This window comes from Nerophis ophidion, linkage group LG26 (genome assembly GCF_033978795.1).
Source record: "Nerophis ophidion isolate RoL-2023_Sa linkage group LG26, RoL_Noph_v1.0, whole genome shotgun sequence".
NCBI classification, from domain to species: Eukaryota; Metazoa; Chordata; class Actinopteri; order Syngnathiformes; family Syngnathidae; genus Nerophis; species Nerophis ophidion.
This window is the reverse complement of record NC_084636.1, coordinates 6,376,032-6,390,915: the sequence shown is the minus strand read 5'-3', so window position 1 is coordinate 6,390,915 and position 14,884 is coordinate 6,376,032. Positions and strand designations below refer to the sequence as shown.

General features: G+C 43.1%; 2 protein-coding genes across 3 annotated transcripts in view; one reads left to right on the top strand and one right to left on the bottom strand.

Moving 5' to 3' along the window:
• The window catches only part of LOC133543428 (zinc finger protein 605-like), an 11,865-nt gene extending 8,139 nt beyond the window's left edge, over positions 1 to 3,726 (top strand). For both annotated transcript variants that reach the window (XM_061887989.1, XM_061887988.1), the window contains one exon: positions 1,180 to 3,726. In XM_061887989.1, coding sequence (XP_061743973.1) covers positions 1,180 to 3,476 — 2,297 coding nt within the window. In that variant the 3' untranslated portion in view covers positions 3,477 to 3,726. The remainder of the gene's footprint in view (positions 1 to 1,179) is intronic.
• Positions 3,727 to 7,722: 3,996 nt separating this feature from the next.
• Positions 7,723 to 13,432, bottom strand: agxta (alanine--glyoxylate and serine--pyruvate aminotransferase a). Its single transcript, XM_061887990.1, has 10 exons — positions 13,178 to 13,432; positions 11,360 to 11,552; positions 11,175 to 11,239; positions 11,010 to 11,110; positions 10,875 to 10,945; positions 10,611 to 10,794; positions 10,465 to 10,534; positions 8,137 to 8,232; positions 7,946 to 8,074; positions 7,723 to 7,863 (listed from the first exon to the last, which is right to left on the bottom strand). Exons 1-10 carry the CDS (start codon positions 13,334 to 13,336, stop codon positions 7,756 to 7,758), a joined length of 1,176 nt encoding a protein of 391 aa, XP_061743974.1. The 5' UTR covers positions 13,337 to 13,432; the 3' UTR covers positions 7,723 to 7,755.
• Positions 13,433 to 14,884: the final 1,452 nt, after the last annotated feature.

The window sequence follows — 14,884 nt, the reverse complement described above, 5'->3', positions numbered from 1 at the left end:
ACCTCGGAGTCTTGTTCACGAGTGAGGGAAGAGTGGATCATGAGATCGATAGGCGGACCCTGTATCGATCCATCATGGTGAAAAAGGAGCTGAGCCGGAAGGCAAAGCTCTAAATTTACCGGTCGATCTACGTTCCCATCCTCACCTATGGTCATGATCTTTGGTTATGACCTAAAGTACATGATCACAGGTACAGGCAGCCCAAATGAGTTTCCTCCGTGGGGGGGCTTGTATCTCCTTTAGCGATAGGGTGAGAAGATGTGTCATTCAGGAGGATCTCAGAGTAAAGACGTTGCTCCTCCACATGGAGAGGATCCTGTCAGGTTCAAACACTGATGACACCTATTAAACTGACAAGAAGCAAGGAACCATGCGGAGACAGAGTTCAATTTAGCTCATGAGGAGAACGCATGGAACTGAACACTAAGTCACAGTCTCGCCCTACGTTCTAAGGTTCAGCTCCCGCGTCTTTCTATTTATTTCAGGGGTTTCACAGTCTACATCACTGAGGCCGCCTCTAAAAGAAGTGGCCGCATATATTATGCAAATCAGGTACAGGACGCACAATACGTGACGGAATGTGCTGGGGGCCTTGTGATTTTGCCTTGTCTCTGCTTCGTCTGCGTGCTGTCGTCTTATCTGCGTTGAGGTACTTGAAGTCCTTGGCTGTTAGCGGGCTAACCCCTCAGACAAGAAGTTTCATCCTTGCACAGATACAAAAGTCTAACTGGAGCACAATAGCTAATAACTATGGCAACTGACTTTAAGCATACTAACAGTTTGTGATAATATATACATGATTTTCCTAACCGATCCACATGAGGTGGTTCGGGCATCTGGTCAGGATGATCCCTGAAACGCCTCCCTGAGGGGTTTAGGTCCGGCTGGTCGGACACACGGTAAAGAACCAGGACACGTTGCGGAGACTGGCCTGGGAACACCTCGGGATTACTCAGGAGAAGATAGACAAAGGAACTGGTAGAGGGAAGTCTGGGCTTCTCTGCTTAGGCTGCTGCCCCCGTGACCCCAACTCGGATAAGTGGAAGGAGATGGATGGATGTAAATTGTGTCTATTAGCTTGACTAAATTACTAATTTGTCTAAGATTTATATGAAATATGTTTATAAAAAGTCTTTTATGACCTGCAGAGTAAAACCGATGTCCCTTCTTGTCTTGCAGACATCCAGCAGGTTTCACCAAAGAGTCAAGAAGGAAGTCCCCGCGAGCAGCAAAAGTGTGCGGCGCAGGAGGAGCCGCAGCCCCCCCGCATCAAAGAAGAAGAGGAGGAGCTTGAAGGACTGAAGGAGGCTGACATCAGCACGTTCACGGTAAAGAATGAAGATGACGAAGACAGTGAGGCTCAGTCCTCTCAGCTTCATCACAGTCCCAGTGAGGACAGCAAAGGGGCGGAGCCTCTAACTCACGGCACAAGAGAAACCGCTGGAGCATCGCAACCCGGACCCGGTCCCGACGCTGAAGAACTTTTGGACGGGACCGAGGACTGTGAAGGCCACGCCAGATGTCCCACTGACGACACACACTTGAAGTGTTCGGACCCGCACTTGAGGACCCGCACCGGAGAGAAACCCTTCCCCTGCTCGCTGTGCCCCAAAAGATTCACTCGCAAGTCAGACATGAAGTTGCACCTGGACACGCACGCCGCCCACGACCCTTTCCGGTGCTCCGTCTGCGCCAAGAGCTTCCCGGTCAAGAAGTACTTGATGATACACGCCAGAAGACACGTGGCCCACAAACCTTCCGCTTCCTCCGCCTGTGCCAAAATATTTGCCACCAAAGCAGAGATGGAATCATACATGACGACGGACGCTGGCGAAGGGCTTCGGGAGGTGTCAGATGTGGACGACAGGAAGTCAGACGTGGACGACAGGAAGTCCCACTCTTCTGAAAACGCTTACAGCCACAAAACTATAGAACCTCTAAAGGACCCGAAAAGTGATATGGGCAGCAAGCGCTTCACGTGCTCGCAGTGCGGGAAGACGTTTGTCCGCAAAGGGGGTCTCACTCGACACCTGCGGACGCACACGGGAGAGAAACCGTTCAGCTGTTCAGTTTGCGCGAAACGGTTCCCCACCAGGTCCAACATGAAGGTTCACATGGCGCTACACACCAACGAGAAGCCCTTCAAATGTTTAATCTGCGCCAAAAAATTCCCTTTAAGGATTTATTTGGTCAAGCACATGATCAGACACTCCACGGAGAAACCTTTTCACTGCCCGTTCTGCGATAAAAGATTCGCTACAAAGGCGGAGGTGGAGCGGCACGTGGCCATCCACACCGGGGACAGGCCCTTCACATGCTCCGTGTGCTCCAAAGGCTTCTTGAACAAGGGGGACATGGTCGTCCACATGAGGAGGCACACCGGGGAAAAACCTTTCAGCTGCACCGCGTGCGACAGAAAGTTCATCAGTAAGGGTCTGCTGAAAAGACACAAGTGCAGCGGGGACGTCCAGGAGGTGTTGGTGGGAAGTGAGGAGCCCCCTGGTTTTAAAGAGGAGGGCGTGTGGGAGGAGCCTGAAGGGCTGGAGGATTCTAACCCCAGCAAGTTCACATTGAAGCGTGAAGATGATGAAGACAAAGCGGAGTCCTCACAGCTTCATCACAGTGGAAATGAGGACAACAAGGGGGCGGAGCCTCCATCTCGACGCTCGACAACAGACGCCAGCGAAGCATCACAAGCGGACACAAACTTTGCTCCCCTGTCGGACACGGACGAGAAGATGTCGCACTCTTCGGAGAACGAGCACAGCGACAACGCCACGGGATCTTTGGGCGGCAAGAAGGCGTGTCTTGGCGACACGGGACATCACGCCGACAGCAACCGAGTGGCGTGTTCCGATTGCGGCAAGTCTTTCGTCTACAAGGGAGATCTGAAACGACACATGCGAACGCACACCGGAGAGAAACCCTTCGCTTGCACCGTATGCGCCAAAAGGTTTGCTCGCAACTCCGACATGAAGATACACGCGGTCACGCACATGGACGAGAAACCCTTCAACTGTTCGACTTGTTCCAAGAGCTTCCCGTCCGAGAAATCCCTGCTGACGCACGCGAGACGACACACGGCGAGGAAACATTTCGCCTGCTCGTTTTGCACGAAACGATTCATCACCAAAACGGAACTGGAGACCCACGTGAGAACGCACACCGGGGAAAAACCCTTTTCTTGTCCGGTGTGCGCCAAGAGGTTCTCGCTAAAGGGGGACATGGTGAGGCACATGAGGACGCACACGGGCGAGAAACGCTTTCCCTGCTCGGTTTGTGTGAAAAGCTTCTCTCGCAAGGAGGACATGAGGATCCACATGAGGACGCACACCGGAGAGAAACCCTTCAGTTGCAACCTGTGCCAGAAAAGCTTTGCTTACAGGAAGCAGATGAGGAAACATAAATGTGTTGTTACTGACAGCACAGAAGGAATCGCTGACTCTTACGCCTGTTCACAAGACTTGGAACACTGATAAGGTCTTCTTTTTCGCATAATGTACACTCAAAACGCTCAAGTTAGTTTTGTTTTAAAGGAAACAAAGCAAAGGAATGGTCTTTCTTGCCAGTAATGAACTGTATAATACTTTAATGCCAAGGGATAGACAATATGATCACTCCTAACTCAATGCAGCTCGTTTGTGTAAAAGAATGTTTAGCACCTGAGGGAAAAGTGTCGTTATTTTCAGCGTGCACACAATTCATGATTAAACTTGTCGGCTTGAATGTTTCTTTCTTTTTGTCTCAAAGTTGACCAACAATCCAAATATCTGCTGAAGCACAAGACTGGTTTCAAGATTCAGGATGCTTTATTAATGTCCATCCTTTAACATGTACAAGACTAAGAACTAAAATTACATTTTCGGCACAGTCCCACCTACTTAGAGCAGACATACGTTACAGGGAGACAAGACAGGACTGCCAACGGATCTGCCACTTATGGCGCTCCTTAACAAAAGTGGGAAACAGGTGATATTCGGGAAGGGGGGAAGAGTAAAAAATATCAGTCAAAGGTTGGACCCCCGTGAAGGCGAGGGGTGGGGTTGGGGAGTGTGTTTGTGTATATGCCTATTGTGTTTGGGTGTAGTGGTGTTGTGTCCATAGGCCCGGGGTCGCTCTGCATGCAATGCAAGCAAAGTTCGACTCCCAGGTGACGTTGAGGAGGGAGGGAGGTCAAAAGCGTCCATCTTTGAGAGTCCTCAGGGGATGTTTACAGAACAGCCTGCTCATGTTGTTGCATCAAGGCCATTCGAGGGAGTCAAATCGTAGATTAGGATTTTTGTTTACAATAGCTTGTCTGTTCTATTCATCCATGTTGGCTCTAATATCCAATTTTTCCGTTTCGGCAAGCTTCTCCATGATGTGATCCATCTTGCGATTCAGTTCAGAAATTGCTCCGGACTGTGATCCCACAGCCATTCCCAAAACATTCTGTCAGGTTCAAACACTGATGAAATCTATTAAAAAAGACAAAAGGCAAAGAATCAAACAGAGACAGAATTAAATTTGGACTCAGATCTGGGGAAAACCATGGCCACTGTACTCTCTGTACAGTCCTGCACCACGCTCTGCCCAAAGATTTTACTCCTCCTTTATTTCCTGAGGGAAGTGGGTCGTAAACAGCGTTGCCCTCGGTTACCGAACAGTTCGAAGAGAGTTCGTCAAATAGTTCAAAAAGAGTCCCATAAAATAGTTCAAAGAGAGTTCATAAATACTTCAAAAAGATTTCCTCTGGAAGTTGGGCAGATCCTGCCATCTGTCCGCTTTGTAGTCCCAATGGTGTTTTACGAGCATTCTTCTTGGAAGGTTTCAAAGACAGCCTTTTGTCTTCTTGTCAGGAACACAATGTAATACAAAGTTTTTTTGTGATAATTTAGAAACAATTATTCTAACACCTTCCATTGCGACGAACAGCCTTTGGGCTCCTTGAGTGGCTGCCATGGTTTTACGAATTTGACGATACACCAGAGCCATGCCCAGCCCAATCAGCAGGTACCCCGCGATCATGGTTCCAAATAGGTAGATATCTTCCACGTCCTCGATGGAAAGGACTGTGTGATAGCAAAATTACTTATACTCGTTTAAATAGATGATGTTCTTTGAACTGGGTACCAAAAGTTGTTTATTGGGCTCAGGAATGTGACACTTATCTGATCAAGCTTTGTCTCCTGTGTCTTTGATGTGACATGTGGACTTTAGTTGACCTGGGCATGTGTGTTTTCTCTCCCTGGCACCCCCCCCTGTGCTAAACTGTTGCCCTTTCCTGAGTGACTCTCCTCCCCTTCTGGGCAAACGACACCCTCTCCCCTTCACAGGACCTTGGGCATTAATTTCCCTTGGACCCACTCAACGTCAATTGCATCCGGTCTCCCATAGAGGGGTGGGGGGGTGGGGGGTGAGTCACCCACATCTGCAGTCCTCTCCAAGGTTTCTCATAGTCATTCTGATTGACATCCCACTGGGTTGTGAGTTTTTCCTTGCCCTGATGTGGGATCTGAACCGAGGATGTCGTTGTGGCTTGTGCAGCCCTTTGAGACACTCGTGATTTAAGGCTATATAAACAAACATTGATTGATTGATTGAGGTCCTCTGACCAGTGACTGGTGCGCTGATTGCTGACGACTGATTGCAGCTGCTTGCTGCTGCCAGACAGACGCGTGCACTTTTATGACAGAAATAAGTGTTTCATGCTGAAAACAAGCATTATTCTGAAATGAAGGATGATGCTGAATCTGTCACAATATTTTCCACGTGGGGGGGAACCAATATTTATTAGGGACCGAATGTCTCTTTGGGACAGAGGACCCTATTGTATTTCTAAGGTTTTATTATCATTATACCACCACCTCTTTGAGCTGTAATTTGACCCCCTTAAAATGCTTCAAAACTCACCAAATTTGACACACACATCAGGACTGACAAAAATTGCCATCTAATAAAAAAACAAACCCCAAAACTAAAAATTGCGCTCTACCGCCCCCTCGGATAAAACACAGACAAAACTGCTTGTAACTTCCGTTAAGAATGTCGTAGAGACATGAAACAAAAACCTCTATGTAGGTCTGACTTAGACCTACATTTCATTCACTTACATCCTTCAGCAAAAATCAACAGGAAGTTGGCAAAAACCCCTTCAAAACAAAAGTTTCCTAAAAAAAATATTTTTTGCCTCTTTGAGCTGTAATTTGACCCCCTTAAAATGCTTCAAAACTCACCAAACTGGACACACACATCAGGACTGGTAAAAATTGCAATCTAATAAAAAAAAAAAGCAAACCCCAAAATTTAAAATTGCCCTGTAGCGCCCCCTAGAAATAAAACCGACAAAACTGCTCTTGGGAAGAAAACAGATAAAACTGCTTGTAACTTCCGGTAGGAATGTCTTAGAGACATGAAACAGAAACCTCTATGTAGGTCTGACTTAGACCTACATTTCATACACTTACATCCTTCAGCAAAAATCAACAGGAAGTTGGCAAAAACCCCTTCAAAACAAAAGTTTCCTAAAAAAAATCATTTTTGCCTCTTTGAGCTGTAATTTGACCCCCTTAAAATGCTTCAAAACTCACCAAACTGGACACACACATCAGGACTGGTAAAAATTGCGATCTAATGAAAAAAAAAGCAAACCCCAAAATTTAAAATTGCCCTGTAGCGCCCCCTAGGAATAAAACCGACAAAACTGCTCTTGGGAAGAAAACAGACAAAACTGCTTGTAACTTCCAGTAGGAATGTCTTAGAGACATGAAACACAAACCTCTATGTAGGTCTCACTTAGACCTACATTTCATTCATTGACATCCTTCAGCAAAAATCAACAGGAAGTTGGCAATTACCCCTTCAAAACAAAAGTTTTGTACAAACCTTTCACCTTTTTTCAAACATTATCTCCTCTGAGCGCGTTTGTTGTGTCGGTTTCAAACTCGCACAGGAAAGAGAATCAACCCTTCTGATTAAAAGTTGCGCAAAGAGTTTTTCTAACTGCTCTAGTTTTGATTTTACGAGCCTTCAAATAACCACTGCTCTGCTGCCGTCTCAAGATGGCAGCTTAAAAGCAGGAAGCACCAGCGTGACCACACAATGCAGAGAAGGTAGGTACTGTGCGGGTAAAGATATGTCCACTTGGTGAAAGAAAGAGGCACCAGTTTGACTCCAGGATACAGAGAAGGTAGGTAATGTGCAGGTAAAGATATGTTGACTGGGTGAAAGAAGGAGGCACCAGTTTGACTCAAGGATACAGAGAAGGTAGGTAATGTGCAGGTAAAGATATGTTGACTGGGTGAAAGAAGGAGGCACCAGTTTGACTCCAGGATACAGAGAAGGTAGGTAACGTGCAGGTAAAGATATGTTGACTGGGTGAAAGAAGGAGGCACCAGTTTGACTCCAGGATACAGAGAAGGTAGGTAATGTGCAGGTAAAGATATGTTGTCTGGGTGATGGCAGGAAGCACCAGCGTGTATGGGTGAAAGAAAGAAGCACCACTGTGACCCCAGAATGCAGGGAAGGTAGGTAATGTGCAGGTAAAGATATGTTGAATGGTTAAAGGCAGCAAACATCAGCAAAAGTCGGTCCCGTCCATCGCTGCTTGCAGCTTTAATTAAAAGTTATTTTCTCAATTTGACCATTTTTTAACCGGAACAGACAAAAAATATGCTGAAATGAAAGGGACATTTTTAGATGTTCGATATTTGCAGTGTGCTGAATAAACAGCGAGTGTCAACATTTGTTGATGTATTTTATTTGATTTGATTTGTTTTAGACTTTGCTCCTGTGACAGTGTGCCAGAGCGTCCCTGAGCGCCGCCAGCACCATGTCCACCTTGGCCTGGCTGCTGTTGCCCCCCATCAGACCCACACGCAGCACCTGGAACATGCACACACAGTGAGAAGGTACGCACTGCAAACAAACCACATCGCCCCCCCCCCCCCGTCCCGTCCCTCATCACCATGCCCACAGTCGGTCCCAGACCCCCGGAGATCTCCAAATTGTGGCTCTTCATGACGTAGGCGGTGATCTCCTTCCAGTCGTACCCTTGCGGGGCCAGGATGGTGGTGACGGTGGGCAGCCGCGCCGTCTAAAGTCACGTCAAAGAGTTTATTTATGTGTCACAACATGGTGAGACCGGGACGGAGTCACCTTGTCTGGGACAAAGAGCTTGAGACCCATGCGCTCCAGGCCGGCGTGGAAGTACTCGGCCACCTTCCTGTGCCTTTCCCAGGAACTTTCCAGACCCTGAGACAGTCCCAGTTAGTGCATGTGTTTGAAGGAATGTCATGTTTGCTATGATGAGTATTAGGAAACTTTCTCCAAAGCTCCTTTTGGTTGCATGGCGATGGCCTAAAAACGTATTTGTAAAAATTGATTCTTAAAAAACATAAAATCATACAGTGTAATATAATGGCCCTGCGATGAGGTGGCGACTTGTCCAGGGTGTACACTGCCTTCCGCCCGATTGTAGCAGAGATAGGCACCAGCGACCCCAAAGGGAATAAGCGGTAGTAAATGGATGGAAGGATGGATGGAAATATATATATATATATATATATATATGTATATATATATATATATATATATATATATATATATATATATATATATATATATATATATATATATATATATATGTATATATATATATATGTATATATGTATGTATATATATATATACATATACAGTGTATACATATATACATATATATGCATGTATATATATATATATATATATGTATATATATATATATATATATATAAATGTATGTGTATATATATATGTATATATATATATATATATTATATTAATATAATTTGATAATATTTCCATATATTAAAATATGTTTAATAACAGATATTGTATATATATATATATATATATATATATATATATTAATAATATTAATATTATATCGGCATTATTTAATAATACTTTATTAAAATATGTTTAACAAAAGATATTTTTAAGAATTGATTATTACAAAAATTATTATACAGTATATATATATGTGTGTATATATATATATATATATATATATATGTATATATATATATATATATATATATATATAAATTAATATTATGTTAAAGTTATTGTTTAGTAACAGATCATTTCAAAAATGTATTCTTAAAAAAACTAATTATAGAGTGTGTATATTTATAAAATTATTATTATACTAATATTGTTTAATAATATTTGTATTTATCAAAATATGTTTAACAACAGATATTTTAAAAATTGATTCTTTAAAAAAAGGAAATTATAGAGTTTATATATAATTAACATTATATCAGGTTATTTAATAGTATTTTAATATATTTGAATATGTTTAATAACAGATCTTTTTTTTTTAATTCTTGAAAAAATAATTATAGAGTGTATATCTTTATATAATTATTATTATATGAATATTGTTTAATAATATTTTAATACAATGAAATATTTTTAATAACAGATATTTAAAAAATAGATTCTTAAAAAATACAGTATATATATATAATTAATATTATATTAATGTTATTTAATAATATTTTAGTATATTAAAATACGTCTAAAAACAGATATTTTTAAAAATGTATTCTAAAAAACTAATTGTAGAGTGTATATATTTATATAACTACCATTTTATTAATATTGTTTAATAATATCTTAATATATTAAAATATGTTTAACAACAGATATTTTTCAAAATGTAATTAAATATGAATTATACAGTATATATATTATTAACATTATATTTATGTTATTTAATAATATTTTAATATATTAAAATATGTTTAATAACAGATATTTTTAAAAATGTATTTTTTTTAAATCAGTATATATATTATGTATATTATGTCTTCTTTTGTTTGTCTTCTATGCCCTTTTTTGTAAAAAAAAAAAAAAACACAACATAGTTTTAATGGCAAAACAAAGTATGCAAAAATTTCCCCGAAAAATATTTCCAAGTGGAATATTTGATATTTAATATATTTTTAATATATTAAAATATGTTTAATAAAAGATAATTTAAAAATGTATTCTTAAAAAAAACTATTTATTGTGTATTTATTTACATAATCATTATTATATTAATATTGTTTAGTAATAGTTTTAAATATTAAAATATGTTTAACAACAGATAAAAAAAATAATTACACAGTATATATATATATATATATATATATATAATTAATATTATATTAATGTTATTTAATAATATTTTAATACATCCAAAAATATTTCCACGTGGAATATTTGAGTAATTCATAAGGTTGATTTTGATTCATTATTATGGCCGCTTTTGTGTTATTAGAGTCAACATTTCTCCTTACATTTGCTCTTTTATTTCCACTTAAAATGTGCTGCGAGCCGTACTTTGGACCCCAACCCCCCCTCCCCCGGACTTTGGGTGCTTTTTGACCGCTGGCTAAACAATGTTTGCTGTGTGTGTTGGCATGCAAAGCCATTCCAAAAAAGGTTTACCGCACCTCCTCGGCCAAGACGGCCAGGCCCTCCCTCAGGGCGTAGAAGGCAGAGACCGGGGCGGTGTGGTGGTACCTGCAGGGACCAGACCACACCACCATGACTCGTCATCCTGGGACTTGGGGGGGACGGGGACCAAAGACCTTCTTACATTCTGCTGGGTTTGTCGTCACAGCCCCAGTAGTTTGCCAGCCAGCTCAGGTCCAGGAAGAAGGACACCGGCTTGGTTCTGCGGTTGAAGATCTTCTGACACGCCCTCTCACTGAAGGAAATGGGCGCCGTCCCTGGCGGGGCGTTGAGGACCTTCTGAGAACCCGTGTACATGATGTCGATCCCTGTTGGACACCGGTACGAAAACGCTGTTTATTATGAACCGTCTGGACTGGACTCATGCGGTCTTTAAGTACGCTTCAACCTTGTTGGTCCATGCAAACCGGAGCTCCTCCCACGGACGCCACAGAGTCCAGCAGGAACAAGCAGTCGTACCTGCAAACGGACCCGTCAGCAGCCGGAGACACCACGGCGACTGAAGCTGGGTGAATGTTGCTACTTATGACAGAGCGGTCCGATGCCGTCCAAAGGATGCAGGACTCCGGTGGACGACTCTCCGTGTGCCAGGAAAAACAGCACGGGCCTGTGTTTGGATAACGCCTGCCGGCCCATGACATCATCGGTTTTACAACGGACTCATACCGGACAGGTCCAGGTCTCTTACCTGCTCTATTTCTGTGTTCGTGAAGCACCCACCAGGGGGTGCCGCGATGGTGTTTACTCGAGCACCTAATAAAGGTTGTCAAAGAGATCCTCAAATCATGAATAGTCCGAAGACCGGATTTAGTTTTCTTGTCATGACGACATCATTTGTAAACAAATAAACACAGGCGGACATTTTAGTGGTACCTATCCTCTCGGCCACCTCTGCCGCCCGTTCTCCCCAAATGCCGTTGACTGCCACCAGCACGCCGTCTCCGGCCTCCACGGCGTTGAAGATGGCGCACTCCATGGCGGTGTGGCCGGTGCCGCTCACCGCAAACGTCATGGGGTTGTGAGTCTGGAACAGGTACTGGATCCCGCTCCTGATGTCGGACATTATCTGCAACCACAACCGACAGCAGTCAAGGATCTTGTAGGATCTGCCACACATGCCGTACAAGATTAAAGCTCTACTGACTTATGTGTTCTAATCCACCTGGAAAACAACCAGACCAGGGTATTCTAGCCAGTCCAGAAATGGAATTGGGTGCCCCAGTTATCCTGCAATCACTTCCGAAGGACTTGATTCAGGGTAGACTGGGACCTTGGCATTCATGTCATGCTTAAACCGGGACCTAGTCATCTCATTTAACATAGTAACGGGATCTTTCCAGTCCTGCTAGAACATGGCACAAAGCATCCCAACCAACTTAGACCAGGCCCAAGCCCCGAAAACCAAATACAATTTCAACCTAAGTACCTTTTTCAACCTAGTACCAGGTTCTAGGCATCGCTATCAACCTTTGACGAGATCTTGGGAGACACCATCAATCCAGATGGCTCGGCATCCATATGAAGATAAAAAGGTTCTATTCTATTCAGTCCACAAATGGAATTGGGCAACCCAGTTAATCTGCTTACTCAGGCTGGACTTGGACCTCGACATTCATATCATGCTTAAACCAGGACCTAAGTGTCTCATTTAACCAAGAACCAAGTCCTTTCCAGTCCAGCTAAAACCTAGTACTCGGCGTTCTAACAGTTCTAGACCTGTCCCAGCCACCCAAAACAAGGTACAACTTCAACCTAAGCATCTCTATCAACCTACTACCGGGTTCTAGGCATCGTTATCAACCTTTGACGAGAACTTGGGAAACATCATCAACCCAGATGGCTCGGCATCCATATGAAAGTATAAAGGTTCTATTCTAGCCAGTCCAGAAATGGAATTGGGCGCCCCAGTTAATCTACAATCACTTCCGAAGGACTTGATTCAGGGTAGACTGGGACCTTGGCATTCATGTCATACTTAAACCGGGACCTAGTCATCTCATTTAACATAGTAACGGGATCTTTCCAGTACAGCTAGAACATGGCACAAGGCATCCCAACCAACTTAGACCAGGCCCAAGCCCCGAAAACCAAATACAATTTCAACCTAAGCACAGCTAAAACCTGGTACTCGGTGTTCCAACAGTTCTAGACCTGTCCCAGCCACCCAAAACAAGGTACAACTTCAACCTAAGCATCTCTATCAACCTACTACTGGGTTCTAGGCATCGTTATCAACCTTTGACGAGAACTTGGGAATCATCATCAACCCAGATGGCTCGGCATCCATATCTAGGGCAACACTTCTACTAATATGCATATCATTTAATCTAGCACCAAGACCTTTTCCAGTTCAGCTACAACTTGGTACTCGGCATCCACACCAACCAAAGAATATCTATCAACCTAGTACCAGGTACTAAAGGTTACTATCAGCATATGAAAACATTTGAGGAAAGTCCACATCAAGGTAAAAAGTTCTACCATCTCTCAAGCTTAGCCAATATTTAAAACCTATTACCAGGTTCCTCAGTCACCGAAATCTAGCTCATACCTGGACCTGGGCATCTCATCTCAACCAAAGACAAGGATGTTCTCATCCACCCGGAACCATCACCCAATGCTTTCTTACCAATTCAAGTCATCTTAGAACATCTAGACCTAGGCGGCCCGTGTAGACCACATGCGCACTACCTGGAAGATCTCCGGATGCATGTGACCAATGACTGGGTTGGCTCCAGCCTGCAGGATGCGTGGAGGTACATTAGACGGTCCCGGTCCAAACATGTGTCGGTGAGGAACCGTCAGCGGCTTCTGCAGACATCTGGGCGGAGGCACGGACAGAGACGACATGTTTCCAGTCTGGGGTCTTCAGTTCATGGCGGTGGTCTATCTCGGAAATGTAGTTTCTAGCTGAGCTTCACGTTAGCGAAGATAAGGAAGTCACTGTTCACGTTCCAGTCCACGTTAATGATTGACTCCTGACTGGGGGCTCAATCCAGTTTTTTAAAGTCCAGTGAGTTCAAAGTCTTTCAGGCTTGAGAGCATCAAGAGTGTTAATGAGCAACCAGAATTTTGTTTGCAGACGTTCAAACAAGTCAAGGATGCGAGTCTTACGGGTCGTGTCCCGGTTTATGAGTTGTTCGTGAAACAGTCAATCAGGTTTTGAGCCTCCTCACCACTAGATGGAGTGGTTAAGGTCACAGTGAACGCCGTAAGGTCCGAGCAAAACTTCCGCTCTCAGAAGAGAGTCCAGTCCATAGTGGATCTAACATAATAGTGTGAGAGTCCAGTCCATAGTGGATCTAACATAATAGTGTGAGAGTCCAGTCCATAGTTGATCTAACATAAAAGTGATAGAGTCCAGTCCATGGTGGATCTAACATAATAGTGTGAGATTCCAGTCCATAGTGGATCTAACATAATAGTGAGAGTCCAGTCCATAGTAGATCCAACATAATAGTGTGAGAGTCCAGTCCATAGTGGATCTTGCTTAATAGTCTGAGTCCAGTCTATAGTGGATCTAACATTATTGTGTGAAAAGTCCATTCCATAGTGGATCTAACATATTAGTGTGAGAGTCCAGTCCATAGTGGATCTAGTTAATAGTGTGAGAGTCCAGTCCTCAGTGGATCTAACATAATAGTGTGAGAGTCCAGTCCGTAGTGGATCTAACATAATAGTGTGAGATTCCAGTCCATAGCGGATCTAACATAATAGTGTGAGAGTCCAGTCCATAGTGGATCTTGCTTAATAGTCTGAGTCCAGTCCATAGTGGATCTAACATAATAGTGAGAGTCCAGTCCATAGTGGATCTAACATAATAGTGTGAGAGTTCAGTCCATAGTGGATCTAACATAACAGTGAGAGTCCAGTCCATAGTGGATCCAACATAAAAAAGTGAGAGTCCAGCCATAGTGGATCTAACATAATAGTGAGAGTCCACTCCATTGTGGATCTAACATAATAGTGTGAGAGTCCAGTCCATACTGGATCTAACATAATAGTGTCAGAGTCCAGTCCATAGAGGATCTGACATAATAATGTGAGAGTCCAGTCCATAGTGGATCTAACATAATAGTGTGAGAGTTCAGTCCATAGTGGATCTAACATAACAGTGAGAGTCCAGTCCATAGTGGATCTAACATAATAGTGTGAGAGCCCAGTCCATAGTGGATCTAACATAAAAGTGAGAGTCCACTCCATTGTGGATCTAACATAATAGTGTGAGAGTCCAGTCCATACTGGATCTAACATAATAGTGAGAGTCCAGTCCATACTGGATCTAACATAATAGAGTCAGAGTCCAGTCCATAGAGGATCTGACATAATAATGTGAGAGTCCAGTCCATAGTGGATCTAACATAATAGTGTGAGAGTCCAGTCCATAGTGGATCTAAC